The sequence below is a fragment of the Manacus candei genome, unplaced genomic scaffold, assembly GCF_025592945.1.
Source record: "Manacus candei isolate 608988 ecotype Guabito, Panama unplaced genomic scaffold, ASM2559294v1 h1tg000056l, whole genome shotgun sequence".
Taxonomy (NCBI): Eukaryota; Metazoa; Chordata; class Aves; order Passeriformes; family Pipridae; genus Manacus; species Manacus candei.
The window spans coordinates 8,566,125-8,588,232 of NW_026138104.1; the positions used below are offsets into that span (position 1 = coordinate 8,566,125).

General features: G+C 45.7%; 1 protein-coding gene across 2 annotated transcripts in view; it reads right to left on the reverse strand.

Moving 5' to 3' along the window:
* LOC127477670 (patched domain-containing protein 3-like) overlaps positions 1 to 21,662 on the reverse strand; it is a 65,639-nt gene extending 43,977 nt beyond the window's left edge. The window contains exons 1-4 of one of the 2 annotated variants that reach the window (XR_007906999.1): positions 20,637 to 21,662; positions 20,279 to 20,400; positions 19,144 to 19,289; positions 14,636 to 17,229 (exon numbers count right to left, since the gene is read on the reverse strand). Coding sequence is in view for 1 of the 2 variants with exons in the window: in XM_051802334.1 (XP_051658294.1) it covers positions 15,599 to 17,229; positions 19,144 to 19,289; positions 20,279 to 20,400; positions 20,637 to 21,368 (2,631 nt within the window). In the remaining variant the exon portion in view is untranslated. Of the gene's footprint in view, positions 1 to 14,179; positions 17,230 to 19,143; positions 19,290 to 20,278; positions 20,401 to 20,636 lie in introns of those variants that run through there. The other variant, XM_051802334.1, reaches the window with a different exon arrangement.
* Positions 21,663 to 22,108: the final 446 nt, after the last annotated feature.

Sequence of the window (22,108 nt, forward strand, 5' to 3'; positions counted from 1 at the left end):
CTTTTCCTCAAACACACTGAAGGAAATTTTGTTTATATTTTCTTAATATGGGAACAAGGTGTGTGTACTGGTGATTTACCTTACGCCAGAGACATGCAACGAGTTCCTTCAATCTATGGGCTATGCTCCTGCTGATACAGCCCAGCTGGCTGTGACCCTTCATCGTGGTCAGCGTGCACAGTCAACTCGTGCTTAGTACACTGCTCATCAGGACCCCCCTGTCTTTTTCATCCAGGCTGCCCTGCAACTAGTCATTCCTCAGCCTGTAATGCTGGGGCTTAGTCTGTCTCATGTGCCAAACAAGTGCGGGGGCTAATCCACCCCAGGTGCAAAGCCTTGTATTCACCATGGTTGAAAACAATGAAGATTCTGTAGAGTATTTGTTGCTCCAAATAGTGGCCCTCCCTTTCAATGTGTCAAATGCTCTCACCTAACCTGATGTTGGTTAGACTGTTAATAAAAAGCTTGTGGGATGCTTCTAGTGACTCGTTGCCAGAAGGACTTGCACTGCCAATATTACCCTTTAGGCCTCTCAGTCCCATGAATACTTCACCCAATTTATAGTCCTCTTTTTCAATCTATGTAGCTTCAATTTGGCTACAATGATGCACTGGGACACTGTGCTGAAAGCCTTGATGGAATCAAGGTGCATAACAATTCTCTTTTTCTTGTCTCAGTCTTTTCATTCTTCAAAGTAATCAGGCTGGTCAGGCAGCATATGTCTGTGCAAAGTCCATGCTGGTGGTCCCCAACCACTTCTTCAGTCATGTCCCCAACTACCTGAGTTGTTCTGAGTTGATGGTTTTGTATGGGCAGAGATCCTTGTGACCTTGCCTAAACATTTTGGAGGAAAGCATGGTAATGAAGTGAGAAGCAGCAGTGTACGTATACATATACACACATACATATATACATATGTGGAAAGGCACGGGGAGGATTTTAAATCCAGAGTGGTTCTGGTGTGGCAGAACCTGACCAATAGCCAGGCAAATCACAAAGCAGAGAAACACATTTGTTGTCCTTGTTGCCTGTGCTGTTCCCTGTTCAAAAACACAGGAACTTTGCAGCACTGATGTCAAGGGGAAAGCAGTAGCATAATGGGGCTGCTTTGCACAGCAGGAGTAGATTAAAGGTATGTTAGATGTATGTTACATGTATGAGAATCTCTCATACATCTCCACACTGCGCAGCAGTGACTGAACCTATTGATTTTAGTCTTGATAAAGACGGGTCTGATTCTGTGAGACTGAAGCACCAATTTTGGCTGGCTGCAGCCAGTGCTGCTTTTTGGCTTTCTCTTACCAAAGCAATCCCTGTTCAGCCAGTACTGTGAAACCACTTGTATTCTGAGGTATTGCTGAAGGACCTTCTCTCTTCTATGTGTTTTGCTTTGGACTGCTTCTGTGAATCTGCCATAAATGTTCCAAAGGTCAGAATATTTGAACAAAACCAAGATCATTGCCATTCCCCAGAAATATAGTGAGAAACCTGATCTTCAAAAATGCTCTGCAAAGTGATTTTCATCTACACCAAAGGCAATTAGAATTGACTGTTCTGACAGCAGCAGTTTGTAATGCAGGGTAAGGTAGAGCACTGACTACTCTTTCATTTGTGTCTGACAAACACATGGGAGATATGACCAGAAAAATAGCCTGGAAAATATACATAGATGACACAATAGCTCAGAGATATGCTTGACATCCTGAAAGCAGCAACCAGCAGGAGAAGGTAAAGTTACCCACAAGCAACAGAATGGACTGCAAAAACATGGAAGCAACATGTAGTGCTGTAGGAGCAGTGACAAAGTCCTGAATGCCATTCTGTACTACCAAACATCATAAATGGAACAGATAAACAGGACCTTGCTTATGGTCTTACTTATGCCTCTGATTTCACAGACTCACAGAATGGGTCAGGTTGGAAGGGGCCACAGTAGGTCATCTGGTCCAACCTCCCTGCCCAAGCAGGGTCATCCTAGAGCACATGGCACAGGATTGTGTCCAGAATCTCTCCAGTGAGGGAGAGTCCACAACCTCTCTGGGCAACCTCTTCCAGTTTTTGGTCACCTACACAGTAGAGAAGTTCTTCCTCATGTTCAGGTGGAACTTCCTGTGCATCAGTTTCTGCCCATTATCTCTTGTCCTATTGCTTGGCACCACTGAGAAGAGCCTGGCTCCATCCTCTTGGCACCCCACCTTCAGATACTTATAGACATTGATGAGGGCCCCTCTCACTCTTCTTGAGGTTGAACAGCCCAATTCCCTCAGCCTTTCCTTGTAAGAGATGCTCCAGTCCCTTAATCATCTTTGTCACTCTCTGCTGGACCTGCTCCAGGAGCTCCATGTCACTCTTGTACTGTGGAGCCAGGAACTGGACAGCACTCCAGATGTGGCCTCACCAGGGCTCAGTAGGGGGACAGGATCATCTCCCTCAAACTGCTGGCAATGCTCCTCCTAATGTTCCCCAGGATTCCGCTGGCCTTCCTGGCCACAAGGGCATACAGATGACTCCTGGATAGCTTGTTGTCTACCAGGACCCCCAGGTCCTATTCCACAAAGTTTTCCAGCAGGTTGGCCCTCAGCCTGTCCTAGTGCATGGGGTGATTCCTCCCCAGGTGCAGGACCCTGCATTTGCTCTTGTTGAATTTCAGAAAGTTCTTCTCTGCCTGTCTCTCCAACCTGTCAGGGTCCTTCTGAAGGACTGCACAGCACTCTGGGGTATCAGCCACTCCTCCCAGCTTTGTGTGCTCAGAGAACTTGCTGAGGAGGCCTCTGCCCCTTTCATCCAAGTCATTGATGAATAAGTTAAAAAATACTGGGCCCTGTATTGAACCCTGGAGGACAGCACTAGTGACAGGCCTCCAACTATACCCTGTGCCACTGAATGCAACCCTCTGGGATCTGGTGTTCAGCCAGTTTAGTTTAAGTGGTTTTAAAAGTGTTTCTTCCTTCATCAGCTGCTATCAAACATGATTGAAGAGAGCTGTAGCTGTCATTGCCTTCTGAAAAATGATGTTCTGCTCAAAATCTGAATTGTAATTAGATAAATTACTTGTAAAAAAAAATCCATATCTGTGTTTTACAGAAGGCTTTTAGTGACAATGTTTGGTCTTTGCAATTAATCTTAGATAGTTAACTACACAGGGATATTTTTAATGATTCTGTGCCCTCAGGCTCCAAATTCTCAATACTGTTATCAGAGGAAGCATCCCATTAGCAGGATGCATTTTCACTAATCAGATAGTCATGACTCTGGCACAGGACTTGGAAAACTATTAATTTTTCCAGTCAGAGCCTGAAGTGATATAACATTTAGACAAACTGCTAAAACACCTGTCTCTTCTTCTCTGAGTACAATCATAAATGCAATTAGTCAGATATGTTCCAAACAGAAGCAACATAAATACAGAATTAATGGCAAAGAGCTGTAATGTTTGTTTGCTAAATGTGCTCATGGATGGATTTTTTCCTCAGGCACTTCATGAAAACATCCTCCTGTTGCATAATAGGAGCTTGTAGGCTGAACTAATAAATTCACTTTCCTGCAAGTAAACCAATGCCTGTTTCTTGTTTTGCCTGGATCACATAATGCCTGATAACATCCACGTCTGCCCGCAGGTGTGTTCTGCACCCGGGTCAGGGGCCAAAGGCAGCCTGTGGCTGGACCATGACACGGTGGTAGCCGTAGCTCTGGCAGGGGCCAGGTGATTTCCCCAAGACCAGGGTTGGCTGTGGCCATGGCCTCCCTGCAGTGCCTCTGGGAGTCTCTCCCCATGGTCCCAGCTGAGTTACCTTGGTCTTGAGCCCAGGCAGCCAAATCGCAGGATCCTATGAAGACAGTTGTTGTCTTCTTTAGATAATATCCCAGAGAAGTAGGTATTCAGTTGATAGTGTCAATGTTGCTGATAAAGGCTTCCCTCAGTCATACCTTATAAACATTGATTATCACTGCAAAGTAAAAATGCTGTATCTTAAATCGATACATGTAAATGTTTTAATTACTGTGGTCAACAGATTAAATCACATCTTAATAGGGTATTCCCGTGGTGTTGGTGGAATTTAGTCCTGACTCCGCTCCGTGTTTGCATCTGTGATCTCAGAGGCAGTTATAAGAAATGGTGACATTAATAACAAAACAAGACATACATTTTGCAGGATCCTTCGGAAGCTACAGCAACATTCTTCAGACCCCTCAGGCTGTTTGGATGATGAAGGGGCTGGAGCATCTCACATATGAGGAAAGCTGAGGCAGCTGGGAACTGTTCAACCTGGAGAAGAGAAGGCTCAGGGGTATCTTATTAATGGATATAAATACATGAGGGGAGGGTGCAAAGGGGGCAGATCCAGTCTCTTTTCTATGGTGCCTATTGACAAAACCAGAGGTAACAGGCACAGCCTGAAACATGGGAGGTTCCCTCTGAATGCCAGGAAAGACTTCCTTATCATAAGGTTGACCAAGCATTGGCACAGTTTGCCCTGGGAGGTTGTGGAGTCTCCATCCTTGGAGATATTCAAAAGCCCTTTGGACATGGTCCTGGGCAACAGATACTCAGTGTCCTGGCTTGTGCAGGGAGTTAGTCCAGATGCCCCCTGGAGGTCTCTCCCAGCCTGCTGTGATTCTGTGAGATCCACTGGCAGATGGATTTGACCATTTCCATCAGTTCAAATCTTGGACAACGTTTGACACCACCACATTGCATAGAGCCTTGGGAAAAAAAAAAGATCAGTTCAGAAGCCTGTGACTTATCTCCCTCTTTCCCCTGTACACTCCTTTTGACCACCCTTTATGCTCTAAGGGAAGACCTACCCTAAACTTTTGACAGAAGTGCCCAGAGAGACAAATTTAATGATACTTATGTATAAGAAAGGCAATTCTGGAAATTCCAGAGTACTTTTAAAAGTATCTTGGTTAAAAGTGAGAACATCATATTCAGTTTCACATCTGAGTGTAAGACATCATTTTATACTTTTAAGAAAGCATTTTCTATTGCAAACTTAGAGTGAATCCTATGCATCAGTTAAACACAGAATACAGTTTCCATGCATGCAGTCATTACCTGTGACTTTATATACCACCTGGAGTTCATTAGGAGATGACCGTCTTTTTTACGACTTCAAACACAGACCCTCTTCAGTTAGTTTCTTCAGCTCAGATCAAATCATTATAGATTAGTCTAGGGTGAGAATAGTACTTTATATTAAATCCCTAGCAGAGATGACAATAGCTGATATACCTCACAGAGCAGACAGGCTGCTCTTTACAGCTGCAGTGTTAGTTTTACTATTTTGATAACAGCATGTGAAACAGTAAGAAAGCAGTTGACTTTTTCTTCTATCATTTTCAAGGATGGATTTAGTAGAGTGTGACATCCTCAATGCAAAGTTAATTACACACACTCCACACACACACACATACACACAAAAAAATCCCATCCAAGAAACAAAGATTCAATAAATTTGAATGAGGCCTGATGACTCCCCTCTCTAAAATACCTGCTTTACCACTGGCAGCAGGAGGAATCCAGGGTAGTTGGCTCACATCATGCTCTCTTGGAGACAACCAAACTGATTTTGTTGAATATTCATAGAAATTCAATCTGCATAGGCATGGATGGAAAATTTGTATCCTTCTGGTCTGTATTTGGCAGATGTCTGTGCCACAGGACACAGGGCTGAGTATGGGAAATGTCAGACAAAATTCATTATGGTGTTACATCAAGTCTATAAGTATCAGGCCACAGCAGAAGAGTAGCTTGTCTATGCTTGTGCCACAGATGACAACTGAAGAAACCACCTGAGCCACAGTGATGGTTTAGAAATACACCCTTGCATCTTTAATACAAGAGTAAAGGAGGACTTCATCCAGGTGATGGGTTTCTTTTCAATACTCAGAACATGAAGAAGAGGCTCCTGGGCAGAAATGCAATTTCTTGTTATTGATACAATTTATTGCCAAACCATTAGGAAAGCCAGAGAATGCAATGTTTCATATTGACATAATGTACCTTTATTTCCATAGGTGAAGTGAGGAGGAAATAGTTGTATTTTCTGCTTTTTAAGTAATGAAGCCAATAGGTGGTGGAACTGATAATTTCTGGGAATGGACAAAATTAATATGATGGAAACACTATTGGAAAGATTTGATATAAAAATATTATGTATACAGGGAAAAAGGTGCACAGTCTGAGCAGTCTTTCTGTTGAGTAAGTATGTTACTACAATCTGAAACTTTAAATCAGACTTCTAGCATGGAGATTCTAATCCTGTTCTCCATGAAGTAAATAACATTGATTTTCGTAAGTTGTGGAAGCCTGCCCAGTGAGCATGCAGGTGTTCCTTTGGTTTCCAGGAATTTACCCCATGTTTTGCCTTGTAAAGCTTCTTGGTTCTATATCCTGGAAGTGCCATAGGTAGCAGTGGTGATGACTAGATTTTATTTCCATGTAATCACGTGTAAAGTTTGCATGTAGAAACTTTCCTCGTCTATTTTTACTGTCATTTTCGGATTAGCAGTTCTTTAGCTGTCAACTGTTATTTGATAAAAGGCTCTGCTACAAAGGCAGAAGGGTACAGGGCAACATTATCTGTGCCTTCACCTCCTGCAGTGGCTACTGAGGCTGGATGTGGTTATGGGGACAGTGTGGAATCTCTTTGTAGCCAAGATCACACTGAGCAAATTCAGCAGAATGAATCTGCTTCTTTGGAAACTGCTCAAATCCACGTGGAACTTCCAGATGAAGACACTACCCACTAAGCAGCACCATAGTTGCTGTGTCAGCATGGTTTTAAGGGAGACCTATTTGAGAAAAGACAAGTTTTCAAGATAGGACTAGAACGTGTATGAGAAATATTTTTTGCCAAAAAATTTGTTCCCAACAATTTCAATGAATAAGGACTTCACTTGCCTTAAAGGTTATTTAGAGAAAAACCTGTTTACAGTTTGCTGCATGAAGCTGCATTCCAGCAAATTGAAGGCCTTAATTAAACTGGTTAGACCTGCTGAAGCTAAGATTTTTACTCACAGCTAATGGTGTGAATGAAAACTCCCCTGGACAGCTCCCAAGGTTTAAAAACACAAGAGATGGCCTGTGATTAGCAACAAGGTATTTTTTTCACAGCAGCACAACAGCAAATAAAATAGCTCAGGTCTTCAAATATGAGGTTATGTTTTTAAGAAGGGGATTTAAAAGGGGGATTTAAAAAGGGAGGAGCTTAATGGTAAGCTCCTCATTAGCTGGTGTTTATACTAGAAATGAATATGCAGCAATTCCCAGGGCACTCTCTGGTGGGAAGAAGATACTGTGGAAGTCGTGTATTTTTCTCATGTAGCCACAACACATTTGGAATTCGTGACAAGGGGGCAGAACACACATATCCAAATATTTTGGGGGTCATAAAGTCAGTAGTCTCAGGGTGAGGGACAGCGGTTTGTCATAACTTGAGACATGTATCTCCTCAGGTAGACAGAAGGACTTAAAATACATGGAAACACTAGAGTTACTGAACACTAGAGTTAAAGGTACCATGATAGGAACAGTTTTGATAACTCTTGTTGACATTTATGAGTGAGTACTATGGCTATATTTCATAGATTATATGCTATAAATACTAGTGTGGTAAATCAGAACAGATAGTCCATACTTTGGTTGCAAACCCAGCTCAGTTTTTTGGTCTATTTACCAAGCTGATCATTCATCAGTTGAGCAGTCTTCACGAATGCTTACTCAGAAGACTGACTTGGTTAAAAATCAATTGGGGTTAATTAAATTTGCTTCAGAGGATGTTTACATCACATCAGCAAAGAGACTGTTCGATATCTGTGCTCCTTAAATATATGCAGAATTATGAAGAAGTGAAACCTCCTGTTTTTATCATCTCTATGGAAATGAGAAGCACCTGGTGAATTTGGGAACATATGGGGCAGAGGAGGGATAGGTTTAGGAGAAACAAAGTCTCTAATGACTTATGCAAATACAGACTGCTCCTCCCTGTAGAGGAGGACTGGAATTACACCTCTTTTCTCCACTTGAAATGAATACCTCAAACTGTCCATAGAAAACACAGCTGAGCAGCTGAATAAAAGAAGTCAGTTGCTCTCTCTGGACTTGCCACGTTACCTGCCCATGAAATGTCAGCTTTGCTGGTGCTTTTCAGAAATGATTGATTTTAGCACTGTCATGGTTTAACTCCAGCTGGCCACTACCAGATAGCCACTTGCTAAATCCTCCCCACTTCCTTGGTGGGATGAGGATGAGAGTCAGAAAAAGGTAAAATTCATGCGTTGAGATAAAAAGAGTTTAATAATTGAAATACAGTAAAATATAGTAATAGTAATAATAATATAATTAATAGTAATGAAAAGAGGAGAGAGAGAGAGAGGAATAAAATCCAAGAAAAGCAAGTCACACACAATACAGTTCCTCACCACTCTCTGACCTGTCCCATCCCTGAGCAGCAATCAGTGGCTCCAGGCCAATCCTCCCAGTTTGTATACTGAGCATCATATTCTAGGGTATGGAACAATCTTTTGACTATTTCAGGTCAGCTCTCCTGGCCATGATCTTCTTGTGCACCTGCTCACTGGCAGAGCATGGGGAACTGACAAGCCCTTGATTTAGAGTAAGGACCAGAAGCAACAACAAAACCATCAGTTTGTTATCAACTATTCTCATACCACATCCAAAACTGTACCAGCTACTAAGAAGAAAATTACCTCTATCTCAGTCAAAACCAGGACCAGCACACAAAAGAAGGAATGTCTATCTTCATCTTTTAAATGTCCCAGTTGTGTTTCACATCTTAAATCCACTGGTAGAAACCAAGGAAAAATAGTATTGAATTTAAACCAACAGAAGTGGCTTCAACACTGCCTGGGATTGCTGCTTCTGGGGAGACCAATGAGCAATGAACAATAAACTTGAGGCTGTGTGTTTTTAGGCAAGAAATAGCACAGAAATTGCAGAAAAAAACTCAAGAATTTGCAGAAACAGGTCCTCAAAGAGAGGTTAAGTGATATGTAGACACTTGGCACACTAACACTGGATATCACAAGCCTGTCTGACCTGGGATGTAATCCAGACTGGCAACCCCTCTGTGCATCATTTGCTCTTTCCCTGAATCATTTATCTGAGTGTCCCAGAGCCCGTTCCACAGTACCCATGTGATCACAAGAAACTCGTGGCCTGTCTGGACATATCTGCTGAGAAGTTCTGAATCTGGAACTGTCAAAGGCTCTTTCATTGCTAGTTCTGGACTTCAAAGGCAGAGGCTGCAGCGACAAGAATACAAAAGCTAAATAAAACCTGGCATTTTTCTCAACTTAAATTCCATTACTATATTTGTCAAACAAAGAGAAAAAACAGGTGCAGCTACTGTGAAGAAAATGAACTCTATCCATGCCAAAAGCAGCCCAACTGCTGAGCATTGAAATAAAACTTATTAAACAGTTAGAGATGCTTTTATGGAACAGAGCAGAAACCTGAAAGCAGTGCCTACTGCCAGTAATTGTAGCATCACCTACATTTGTCTCTTGAAAATTTTATTTCCCCCTGCAATTTTTATAGTGTTCACATAACAATGCAACTAGACCAGATAAACATGACAATATGAAAAAGGGCTGACAAGAATCAAACCAGTTAGGCCAAGGGCTAACTTCATGTGCCAGGGTTTGCACTGTGAGGGACCAGCTTTGCTAGTCATGGCATAGGGCTGTATGCAGGACCAAAGCTGAAAGCAATAGAAGTATCACTTCTCTTCCAGTTCATACAACAAGTTGTGACCTGTATCTTTATTTGTGACATTTCTGTAGAAGGGTGGGACAAGGAAGTGGTTTTGCTTGTACTCTAAAGGCATCAAGCTTCCCCATTCCTTTCAGTGGGGAACCCCCAGTACCAGAGCCATTTCTCAGAAATGGTACCTCCCGCACCCAAGGCTGACACCCCTGTGCTGGGCAGCTGGGCAGGGCAAAGCACTGTAGGAAGCCCTCTGCCTATCCTGCTCTGTCTCCAGGGCTGAGCACAGTGTCTTGTTTCCATTGACCACAGGAGGTCCATGCAGTACTGCAGTGGCTCAAAGTCTTCGAACCCTCAAAGTCTTCAGTCTTGGCCCCATGAGTGCCCTCAAGCTTACCCTGTCCCCTAACTCTTCCCAGCTGTTCTTTCTTTCTTTCTCCATGGGAGCTGAGCAATGGGCTGCAGGAGGCAAAGACAAACTCCTCAGATAAACTTGTTTAGTCATGCAGCTTAATTCTTAACTCACTACTTGGTGACAAGTAATAAAGAAACCCTTCAGGGTTTCTACAGGCCAGTCTGACAAAGGCAGTCATGCACAGTGACACGACTCTAGTCCATGACACGACCACAGCCAGCAGTTCTTCCAAGCTTCTTGCCTTACAAGTTTCTAAGCCAAAGCCTGTGTGCCCCCTCCCCTCCCTACTCTCCACTGTTCTCATTCGAAAGTAAGCTTTGCGTGGGCCTGAAGGGCTCATTTGACCAAGAACTGCATCTGGAACAAGCTTCCAGATTCCCTTCAGGGCACGGGAGGGATAACAACTTCTACAACAACCACCCACACATAAAGTCCAGTCCATGTACACAGATAGGCAGAGGACTTGAAACGAAAACTCTTCTTTCTTTTCACTGAATATAAAAGGAGCATAATGTGATGCACTCAACCATGCACATTTTCCCTTCCACCTCTGGGAAATTCTGTAGGCTTCTGCTGTTCTCCTGAACACCAGCTGGTGAACTATTTTCTGCTGAGCTGTCCTCAGTAGAACCACCCATAAAAACCCAGGGAAAATGTCTCTGGAAGCCCTGGAACTCACATATTCCCTGTGGCACAGTAAGATTTTACTTCTTGCATGGTTCTGGACTGTCATGTAAGGAAAAGCAAATTCTTAAAACCTGATTTGTGTCTGAAGCTTAAATCTGTTGGTTATCTGTCTAAAATGTATTTGGTTGACTTTTCTTTGTAAAGGACAAACCTTGCAGAATGAAATGTTCAGAATGCAATAGAAGAGCAGGTCTGTAAGAGAGGAGGAGAGAGACGGATGAGTAGAACAGCTTGCACTATGAGCCACGTTAAACACAGCTAAAGCCATTTCCAACTACCAGCCCATTGCCTGGAAAGATCTGTGCGCTGGTGTCTCAGCTGCATGGCCAGAAGTCTCTGTCTTCCTTCACCTTTCCGTGTTATCTTTCACTCCTGTTTTTTCCCAAGACTCCTTCATTCCCATCCCCTTCCCCAGGTGCCCTTAGCCCCATCCCGTCTCCGGGACCCCGCGCAGCCCTCGCCGCTGCCGGTGGTGGGTTGTGCGGGTCCCGCCGGGTCCCCGCGGGGCAGTGGCTGCGCGGGGCCAGCAGAGGCCGGGGCCGGGCTGGGCGGACCCCGCCGTGTTCCCCGCTCGGGACCTCATGGATGGAGCTCTAAACCAGAGGGGGACGATGTCAGGCTTGCCCTTGGACAAGCTGTGGGATGACATGCCCAGGCTAGAGGGACGGGATGCTAGTGAGGGAGCTCTGCGGTGGCTCTGAGATGCGCTGACCGCACTGGAGCACACTTGAAATCTTACGGAGATGAACCAGGGGCTCCCGAGGTAATAGATGCCACCAGGGAAGCATCTCAAAGGAATTAAGGGGTGCTCCTCTGAGAAGGTGACATGGCCAACAGCCCAGATGAAGTGCCTCTAGACCACTGCACACAGCGTGGGCAACTGACAGGAGGAGCTGGCAGCCACTGTGCTGCTAGAAAGCAGCAACCCAGTTGCCATTATTGAAACATGGTGGGCCAAATCCTATGACTAGAGTGCCGCTTTCGACGGCTACAGACTGTTCAGAAGGGACAGGAGAGGAAGGAGGGGTGAAGGGGTTGCCCTCAACATCAAGAGTTGGATTGAGTGTGAAGAGCTGTCTCTGAAAAACAGCCGTGAGCAGGTTGAAAGTCTGTGGACAAGAATCAGAGACTGAGGTAACAAAAGGAACCTCCTGGCTGGTGCCTACTCCAGGCCACTTGATCAAGGGGAGCCTATGAAAAAAACCTTCTTGCTCCAGCTACAGGAGGCATTGTGCTCACAGGCTCTTGTTCTGCTGGGACACTTTGACCACCCCTATGTCTGACGGGAAAGTAGCACGGTGATCTGTAAGCAATCCAGGAGACTCCTGGAATACATAGAGGATAATCTCTTGAGCCAGCCAATAGATAGCTCTATCAGAGGGGATGCAATACTGGATCTGATGGTTACCAATCCAAGTGAGGTAATAAGCAACCTGGGCTGCAGTGATCATGCATGGGTGGAGTTTGCAGTCCTGAGGGATATCAGTCAGGCAAAGAGTAAAGTCAGGACCCTGAACTTCAGGAAAGCAAACTCTTCAAGGAGTTAGTCAATAGGACCTCCCAGGAAACTGCCCTCAGGGACAAGGGAGAAGAACAGAGATGACAGGTCTTTAAGGATGTCTATCATACCTGCAAAAGCTAGTGATCCCCAGGTGAAAGAAATCAGGTAAGGAAGGCAAGAGACTGGCATGGCTGAGTTGGGACTTGCTGGTCAAAATAAAGGGCAAAAAGCAAATGCAGTGGAAGCAGTGACAGGTATCCTGCGAAGAGTATAGGGATGCAGTCTGGTTGTGTAGGGATGGGTTCAGAAAAGTGAAAGCACAGCTGGAGCTGAACTTGGCAAGGGATGCAAAGAATAACAAGAAGGACTTCTACAGATATCTTAGCCAGAAAAGGAAGGTCAAAAAAACTGTACCTGCCCTGATAAGCAAGGCTGGCAAACTGGTAACAATGGACAATGAGAAGGCTGAGATACTCAACTACCTTTTTGCCTAGTCTTCAATGGCAACCTCTTTTCCCACACCTCCTGAGTGGGTGGACTGCAAGATGGGGACTGTGGGAGCCACAGTATGAGAAGAACAGGTTCACGACCACCGGAGGAACTTGAGCATACATTTATCTATGGGACCTGATGAGATACATCCCAGAGTCCTGAAGAAATTGGTTGATGTAGTTGCCAAGCCACTCTCCAGCCATTTGAAAAGTCATGGCAGTCAGGTGAAGTCCCAAGTGGCTGGAAAAAGGAAAACGTTGCACCCCATCTTTAAAAAGGGCAGAAAGGAGGACCCTGGGAAGCACCGACCTGTCAGCCTCACCTCTGTGCCTGAGATATCATGGAACTGATCCTCCTAGAGGAGGATCCTCCTATGGAGGACAGGGAGGTGATTTGGGATAGCCAGCACAGCTTCACCAAGGACAAGTCCTGCCTGACCAACCTAGCGGTCTTCTACGATGGAGTGATGACATCAGTGGACATGGGAAGGGCTTCAGATATCATCTGGACTTCTGCAAGGCCTTTGACATTGTCCCCCAAAGCATCCTTCTCTCTAAATTACAGAGAGATGGGTTTAATGTGTGGACTACTAGGTGGATGAGGAATTGGTTGCATCCATGGTGATAAGTGGTTCATACTGGGGTCAGAGCTATTTAATGACACAGACACATCAATGACACAGAGAAAGGGACTGAGTGCACCCTTGTCGAGTTTGCAGATGACCAAGCTGAGTGGTGTGGGTGACATGCCTGAGGGATGAGATTGCCATCCAGAAGGAGCTGGACAAGCACAAGAAGTGGGAACCTCATGAGGTTCAACAAGGTCAAGTGCGAAGTCCTGCACATGGGTTGGGGCAACCGCTGGTACCAATACAGGCTGGAGGATGAAGGGCTGAGAGCAGCCCTGCTGAGAACAGCTTGGGGGTACTGGTGGATGAGAGGCTGGACATGAGCTGGCAATGTGTGCTTGCAGCCCAGAAAGCCAACTGTGTCGTGGGCTGCATCAAAACAATTGCAGCCAGCAGGCTGAGAGAGGGGATTTCTGCCCCTCTGCTCTTGTGAGACCCCACCTGGAGTACTGCACCCAGCTCTGGGACCCCCAGTATAGGAAGAATGTGGACCTGCTGCAGTGAGTCTAGAGGAGGGCCACAAAGATGATCAGAGGGCTGAGTACCTCTCCTATGAAGACAGATGGTGAGAGATGGAGTTGTTCAGTCTGGAGAAGAAATGACTCTGGGGAGAAAGGGACTAGTAAGAGTAATGGGGACAAATGTTTTAGCAGGGCCTGTTGCAATAGGACAAGTCATAATGATTGTAAATTAAAGACAGTTTATTCAGATTAAATACAAGGAAGAACTTTCACAATTAGAGTGGTAAAAGCCTGGAACAGGTTGCCAGAGAGCTGGTAGATACCCCATCCCTGGAAACGTTAGTGGTCAGGTTGGATGGGGATCTGAGCAACCTGATCAAGTTGAAGATGTCCCTGCTCATCACAGGGGGTTGGACTAGATGACCTTTAAAAGGTCCTTTCCAACTCAAAACTATTCTGTGACTCTATGAAATAGAAGGATCCTGCCCTGTCTACTGGTCTCATGCAACTGACCAGAAATCCACAGGGGACAGAGGTAGACCCTGGCTTTATCCCACTTGTTCAATCTCTAAGAAAAAATATCTCCACAGCAACAGATTCGGACTAGACCAATTTTTCCAAAATTACAAACATCAGTTACCATCATTCATTTGATTTCCAATTGGTCGTTCCTTATATTGGCAACAAATTATGAATTAACTTTTAACCCACTGTCTTGTACCTACCGATTAGAAGACCACCTCATATTATTCAGTGAAAGCTCCTCTGCTCTATCAACATGTCACAGGATGGGCTGTCACTGATGAATATGGTGGAATTTACAGGTTTACAGTTTTAGGACTGACCTGTTTAAACCTGAATTGCTTTTTCACTTTGCCTTGAATCAGGGCGTGATTCTCCCTAGTGAATCCTTGTCCTGTCATGCCACGGCACAGCATCTTCCATGGTGGTTACTCAGGAGATCCATACAACTTCAATAACCTACAGAACATCCCTTTTCAAACTGCAGCCAACAGAAGCTACACACAATCTTCTTAAAGGTACCAGATGTTCAATCTTAGCTAGAAAACAGGACACCAAGAAAAGAAGGCTTTGAACAGAAAATGTGAGCCAGTTTGTCTTCCCCAAGGGTTTCTTGTGCTGCATTAGGAGCCCAAGCAGACTTTGTCTCCTGAAGGCTTAGGGGTCACTGCAGTCTGAGACAGTTGTGACCTCTTGTAATTTTGCTGGAATACATCCAGATTTGAGCCTCTAGGGCAAAAATTGTCTTCTGGTTCAGTGTTGGGCTGAGTTACAGCCTCAAGGGAAACAGACAGGCAACGAAAACCAGTAGGAGTTACTCTTCCCTGCTGTCAACATATCCTGACAAACATGTAATGTAGTCCATTAAGCTGATGCATTGGTCAGTGTTTATAATAATTTTAATACATTCACTAAACAAGTAACACAAAAAAGAAAATTAACAACATTAAGGTGGTAGTCAAGAACACACAAAGATAAGAAAATGCAAATCCATCCTGTGCATTTTCTTCTGTTATTTTTCTTGCCTGGCTTTTCTGAAGCCTTTTTTTTCCTGATGTATTTATTTTTCTCTCCTTTATTTTCTTCATGTCATATATTCCCTGACAGTCACTGCATTTGAACTTGCATATAATAAATATATAATATTTTATGTCTAATTTATTCACGGACAGTCTTTATCATTTCTAAACCTATTCTCTAGCTTTTCAGACATGGTATTGTGAGGTGATCTGTTGTTGGATTTGGTATTGTGAGGTAATGCGACAAATTTTCCAAAAAATGTTAAAAACACTGGAATGAAAACAAGACCATGAAGAGCGCCAAACAAAATGACAAGAAACATGATCTTGAAAAAGGTCCTAAAGATGTAGGTTTTTGCTGCAGCCAGGACAACAACTCCTAATATAGTAGAAACTGCACCTTGTAATACCGGGTAACCGAGCAGGGACAGCGCTTCGATTGCCCTTTTATTGGCTGATGACTCTCCACTCGTAACAAAGGCATAGGAAATATGAGCAGAAAAATCTACCGAAAACCCTATACAAATGACCAGGTTGATCATGGATATGGAATCGAGATTGACGTTCCAGAAGGACATGAAACCCGCAACACCAACTATAACAGAAGCTATTGCAAAAGTCACCCACAGGCAGCACAACGGGTTGGGAATGAGCAGAAGGGAGACAACGAGCATTGCCCCGGCAGCAACGACAACGTTCTGAACGGTGTTCTGCACTATTACCAGGTACTGGTCGTAGTAGATGAATGCCGGGTGATACACCTTCAGTGGAATACTGCACTGCCTGGCTGTCTCTCTTAACTGATTGAGAAGATTCTTCTCATCAACGGCTGAGGTCACGTTCACTGTCTGGAGGAAGAAACGTGAAGCTTCTATTTCATCCCCAGTCTTGTTTAAGTCCCACGCAAAACTGGAACGAATGCTGAACAGTACAGGTAAGTTATTAAAGAACTGAGTCTTATCGTTTATATTTATCGAACTGCTTTCAGCGAGTACTGTGTATACTCTCAGCCAGGACTCTGAGAGGTTCTTATCAACGTAGGAAATGTTCTCCAAATTCTGTGCACAGCTCTCAATGCCACGACGAACCGCCTCATTCCAGTAATCTACCCTTTCAGGAATGACAACCATGACCCTGGGTCCATACGTCGAGAAGTATTTGTCATCATCATCATAGTATGGAATAACGTAAGAGTCATCATTAGCCAGATTTCGAAGATCGATGCCTTCCCTGATCTGAGTACACCCATAAACACTGCCACCCAAATACGCTCCGTACAGCAACACCACGAGTAGCTTGACCCATTTGTTTGTAAAAAAAGGCCCGTAATACTCTTTAAAGAATATGCTCATTGGATGTTCCCCTTCTGGCTCAGAGGACTGCCTGGAACAGCTGCCGACACAGCAAGCGTTGTACAAGCAGGAGTTCTCAGCCTGATCTTTATCTACTCCCACACGCATACAAGTCAGCCAGTGTCGGTTTCCTTGCTCCCTTTTATGATTTAATACAAGAACTGCCCCAAAGAAGGTCAGGGTATATACATAGCAGAAGACAAAAGCAGTGCCTGTATAGAGGCAGAAAGCTCTCACGGATGGAAAAGCAGTCCAGGTGCCAATGAAGAAGGCCAAAACATCCGTGAGAGTGGTGATGGTCACAGAAAGTGCTGCCTCTGAGTAAGTCTCAGCCAGCAGAGCTTTAACATTGGATTTCTCTTTTTTCCTTGAACTTTGTTCCCAGGAAGCGATCATGATGAACATGTCATCAACGCCAACCCCTGCAAGAGGAGAAAAGGTTAACTCTGCATTGCAAATGGCAGCTTCCACTAACACCCAACAAAACTACAACATTAATCACATCTAAGTCTGCACAAAATTTTGAAAAAGAAAGTTGGGCTATTAATATTGCTTTAGTGGTGATACAAGTTACAAGAGAATCAGGAAAACAGATCCTGTGTGCTAAACAGATCCTGTAGCTAAATGTAGTACCTTTCAGAAACTCCTGGTGACCTGATGGGTTGTTGATCCCTTACCCTTCTCTGCTGAAAGCCTGAGCACACCTACTCCATCTCTGAAAAGTTCTTGTATCTGCTGTCCACATGTCCACTGATGCAGACAACACACATCCCAAAGCATTATGTATTCTGAAGTTCAGCTATCCTTACCACTGGAAGTGTCCTCCATTATCCCTGGAATCTCCTTTATCACTGCAGCAACTTAGACCAATAATTTCTTGCTCTGCCATCAGCGCAAAGGGAGAACAGTTGCAATCCCTGTTTTCCAGTGGCTCACTTTTTTATGCTCTTTGCCCTCCACTTCTCTCCAGTTTATCTTTCAGCACTTATTCATGATTTATTATTAATTTGTCTTCAAATTTATACTGATGCACCCAAAAATATTACCCACCAGAATCCTCCTAAACTCCGCCAGAAAGACTGGATACTGGGCTTGGGGGTTTGCTAAGATACCAGAGGAAGTGAGCTGAAATTTGAAAAGGAAGAGCCAATGTGCCTCTCTCAGCTCTGCCAACTCTCAAGATTTTAATCACACACCTTTCAATATTTTGCCAATGTTGTCAAGGGCTCTTCTATTCCCCAAAAATTAACCACACAAAAAGGGAAAGCAAGACTGGGTGAGTAGAGGAGGGAGCACAAATGATTTAGCCAAGCGTAAGAGAATAGATGAAACCACTCCCTGCTGCCTGAACAGGCAGCTGCCAGTAGACAAGCAAAGGTGAAGTAAGCAGCACGTCAAAAGGTACTAGTGGATGGCAGTGAGCCATGCTGCTTCCAGAAAGCAGGCAAGTACAAAGCAAATCATCTGATGTACTGAGAAGTTGTCTGCTTTAATGCAAGGAGGACAAAAGTCTGCATGTTATTTCTGAGGACCTGAAGGGCTTCAGCCCTTTCCCAGGTATACAAAAGGGTTTTTCTGACCCTATTCAGAGCTGTTGCAATTGATGAGCAAACAAAAACAAATACAAAATGCATTGGAATTATGCAGGAAACAAAGAAATGATGCGTGCCCTAAGGAGCATCTGCATTAGACAGCTAAGATGATGCACAGCCTCTATCAATCTGGAAATTCCACGAGCTTTCCTCAGCATGAGACCAAGCCCAAGAAAACCTCACATGAATTTATCCCATAGGAGAGCAGATAAGGATTTTAAAAGAAGTAATTTATTTGCAGCAACATTATCAAAGGGCATTTGGAAAGTTCAGCACTGCCTGTCAAGCAGTCTGTGCAACAGTGCTGTAATGATGCCAATTTTCTTGGGTTTTTGTGGGGAGCTGCTTGCACAAATGGTGCATCACTTCAGTTGTGTAGCTGAATGAGACCGGTTAGTACACAGTCATTATACTGCAGAGGATTAATCATCATGGCTACAGGGACACTAGAACAGTGCCAGAAGTATTAACCTTACCACTCTCTCATTTTCACACCATAGCAGTGGAACTAGAGCAGGCATTGTTTTCTGGGAAAAGCTGCTCTTGCTCCAGAACACAGCTGAGCTGAGCTGAGGGGCTCACCTGCCTGTAGGAGCTCTAAGGAGGCTGCACCTCCAGGTATCTGCTCCCCTCGCTGCAGCACAGAATGTTGTATGATTTGATGCTCACATCATAAAAGACTGACACCATTAGGTTGTTTTAACTTTGCTTTAGTCTTTGATTCAGACTCACTTTTCTACTTACCCAGAATCAGGAATGGTGCGTTTGCTACAGTGACCACAAATGGAGCTCCACAGAAGAGCATCAATCCAAAGCTGCTTAACACAGCTAAGCCGGCAGAAACCACTCCACAGCAGGCAAGCCAGACATTATTTCTTATACAGCTGAGTCTGAAAATATTTCAAGGAATATCTTCATTACATGTCAAATATTTCACCAAGGTGTTTGGCATGACAAGTGCACAGGTACCAATGATACCCTGTCTGAAGAGAACTCCTTACAAAAGTTGCTAGGAGGGCTCCCAGGTGTCAGCATTGGAGGTTAATTTCTCTAGGAGGTGCTATATGCATTATTACCACTGGCCAGCTATATTCAGAAGAGTAAAGATGTGTACTGATCTTTGCATCAATAACAACAGAGATGCAAAATGAAGGTACAATAGTTCTACCAGTGAGGCTAGACTTAGGGTGACCCAAAAAAATGATGAATTTTTAGAAGCTCTTTGCTTTTACGTGGGTTCTTGGTGTATCACATCAGTGTAATACAGAAGCACCTCCCAGGCAGTAATGCCACACAGAGAAACTTTCTCTGCAGGCAGACTGGCTACCAGCTTTTTGCCAAGACACCCCTGAGGGCTGGCTCAAGGATTCCCCAAGAAATGTTCTAATGGGCATAATGCTTGATGCAAGTGCTAAACCAGGCAGCCCACCCTGCAAGCAGAACATTTTTTCACAATACAGTACACAAACACTGCTGTACAGCTCACCTTCCAACACCACAAAGAAAGGGTAGGTGAAGTTCTCTGTGGACAGCAGATAAGGCTCTGACTCTACTATCAAGCAGAACACTTAGAGTTGTACCCAGATTTGCAGTAATCTATGAGGCTAGTGCTCATCCACCTGAACCTTAACTAAGCTCTGAATGCTTGTTCAGGTCTTCATCTGCTACTTATCATGAACCCCATCTAAGCAGTTGGGAAACATGCCCAGGTAGACAAGAAAGAGCAAAGAAATACATTTTGCCTGTTATGAAATGTCACAGTCTGCAGCTTCAAGAACGCTTTCACTGGACCAGAAGCAGAAACCAGAGCAGAAACCGAGGCAGGTAAAGAAGAGCAGAAGTCACTGCTCATTGAGCCATAGCTTCGAAGGCATTTTACCTTAAGCAAGAGAAGATTGCAAAGTTTATTGTCAAGAAATAGGTTACGGAGAAGAGCGGGATCACGCTCTTGGTATTTCCTTCAAACTCCTGTTGTCTGGACAGCGACGTAAAGTAAGTCACCTGCCATTAAAAGAACAAGGAAAGAAACGATGAAGCACATTTTTTTCTCTTTGGTCTTTGCACACACGCACAGGCAAGGCTAAACATCACGTTGGCACTAAAGCATTGCCGTGGCCCTCGCAAGCCGCAGGTCACCCGCCTGCTCCCCGCACCGTCTCCTTTCCTTTCCAGGACGGGGCTGCCCGGACATTTCGGGGCTCGGCGGCTCCGCACGGCCCTACCCGCCCCTGCGTTACCTGAATGGAGCTGAGGTGCAACTCCCTCAGCTTCGACGAGATGTTCCGCAGGAAGCTGCGCAGCCACTGCCGGCTGTCCTCCGCCTCGGGGCCGTCCTCCCGCAGGTAATACACCAGCTTCAGGGCCCGCGCCGACAGCAGCCGCCCGCCGTCCGCGTCCACGCCGCCCAGCGCGGCCCCCAGGAAGACGCTGCCGTTGACGGGGAACTGGAGGCTCCCCGAGACGGGCGGTCGCTCATCGCCCCTCGGCGACAGCAGCGGGTTGGGGGTGGCGCAGCTGCCGTCGCTGCGGGCGCAGAGCCGCTCGTAGTCGGGGTCGCGCACGGTCTTGTCCAGCCGCAGCACCTCTTCCCACGCCGTCGGGTCCAGCACCGAGGTGCCGTTGGTCGCCACGGCGATGAGGGCGGCGTAGGCGCCTTCGGTGGGCAGGCGGGGGGCGGAGAAGCGCTGCGAGTCGTTGGTGGGGAAGTGCCGCCGCACCAAGTCGCGCTCGGCCTTGGCGGGCCCCCCCGTCGGCGTGAACTGCTCCTCGATGTCGTTCGCCTGCCGCTGCGGCAGGAAGAGAAAGCCGGCGCCCAGCCCGCCCGACAGCAGCAGCGGCACCAGCACGAAGGGCCAGGGGCAGGCGGCCACGCCGCTCGCCAGCCCTTCGAAGAGCCGCCGCAGCGGCCGCTCCAGGCAGTCGGTGTTGCGGCAGGAGCAGCGCTCCGCGGGGTCCCCCGGCCCCGCCATGGCCGAGGCGGGGGCACGGGCTGCCGGCGGCAGCTCCTCGCCGCGGGCGCGTCCCACGCCGGGGGCCGCCGGTGCGGGCTCTGCCGGCGCCGGAGGAGAAGAGAGGGAGCGGAGTGGTAGAGGAAAAAAAGAGGAACGGAGAGGACTGGAGAGCCGCCCTCTGCACCCCCGAGCCGCGGAAGCAACGCGCGGTTTTCAGTCAAGGGCGCGGCCGGAGCCCTCCCTCGTCATGACGGGACGGGCAGGTGGGCAGACCAGGCTTCTCCGGACGCGCCGCGCTCCGCCCGGTCTCGGGTACCCATGTCCTCCCGTCTCCTGGCCCCTCGTTTGCCATAACACTGTAATCTTGCAAAAAGAAAGTGATTTTCTGTGTATAATGAGCTGAACAAACTCTGGGGAGTCAGGTGAGTGTTGAGCTTGTTGCAAGGGGAAGAGTGAGTTACGGCAGGAGGATAGAACGCAGCTGGCATCAAGGCTGTGTCATGCACGGTTGTTTCATGAAAGCTCACAAGTAGTGGAGAGCTGGGATTACAAGTAAATTTGGAGCTACCTCTTGGGATCTAGTGCCTTGAACTCCCTATAATAAACAGGATTAATGTGATCCTTGGGTTTATGAACAGAGAAAGGCCTAGGGAAGGGACTTCCACAGTATATAATGGAATTAATTAGACTGATGTTACTGTATTAAGTACAGAACTAGCTTCAATGTTGTAAGAAACAGGCTGCAGAATTAAAAGGTG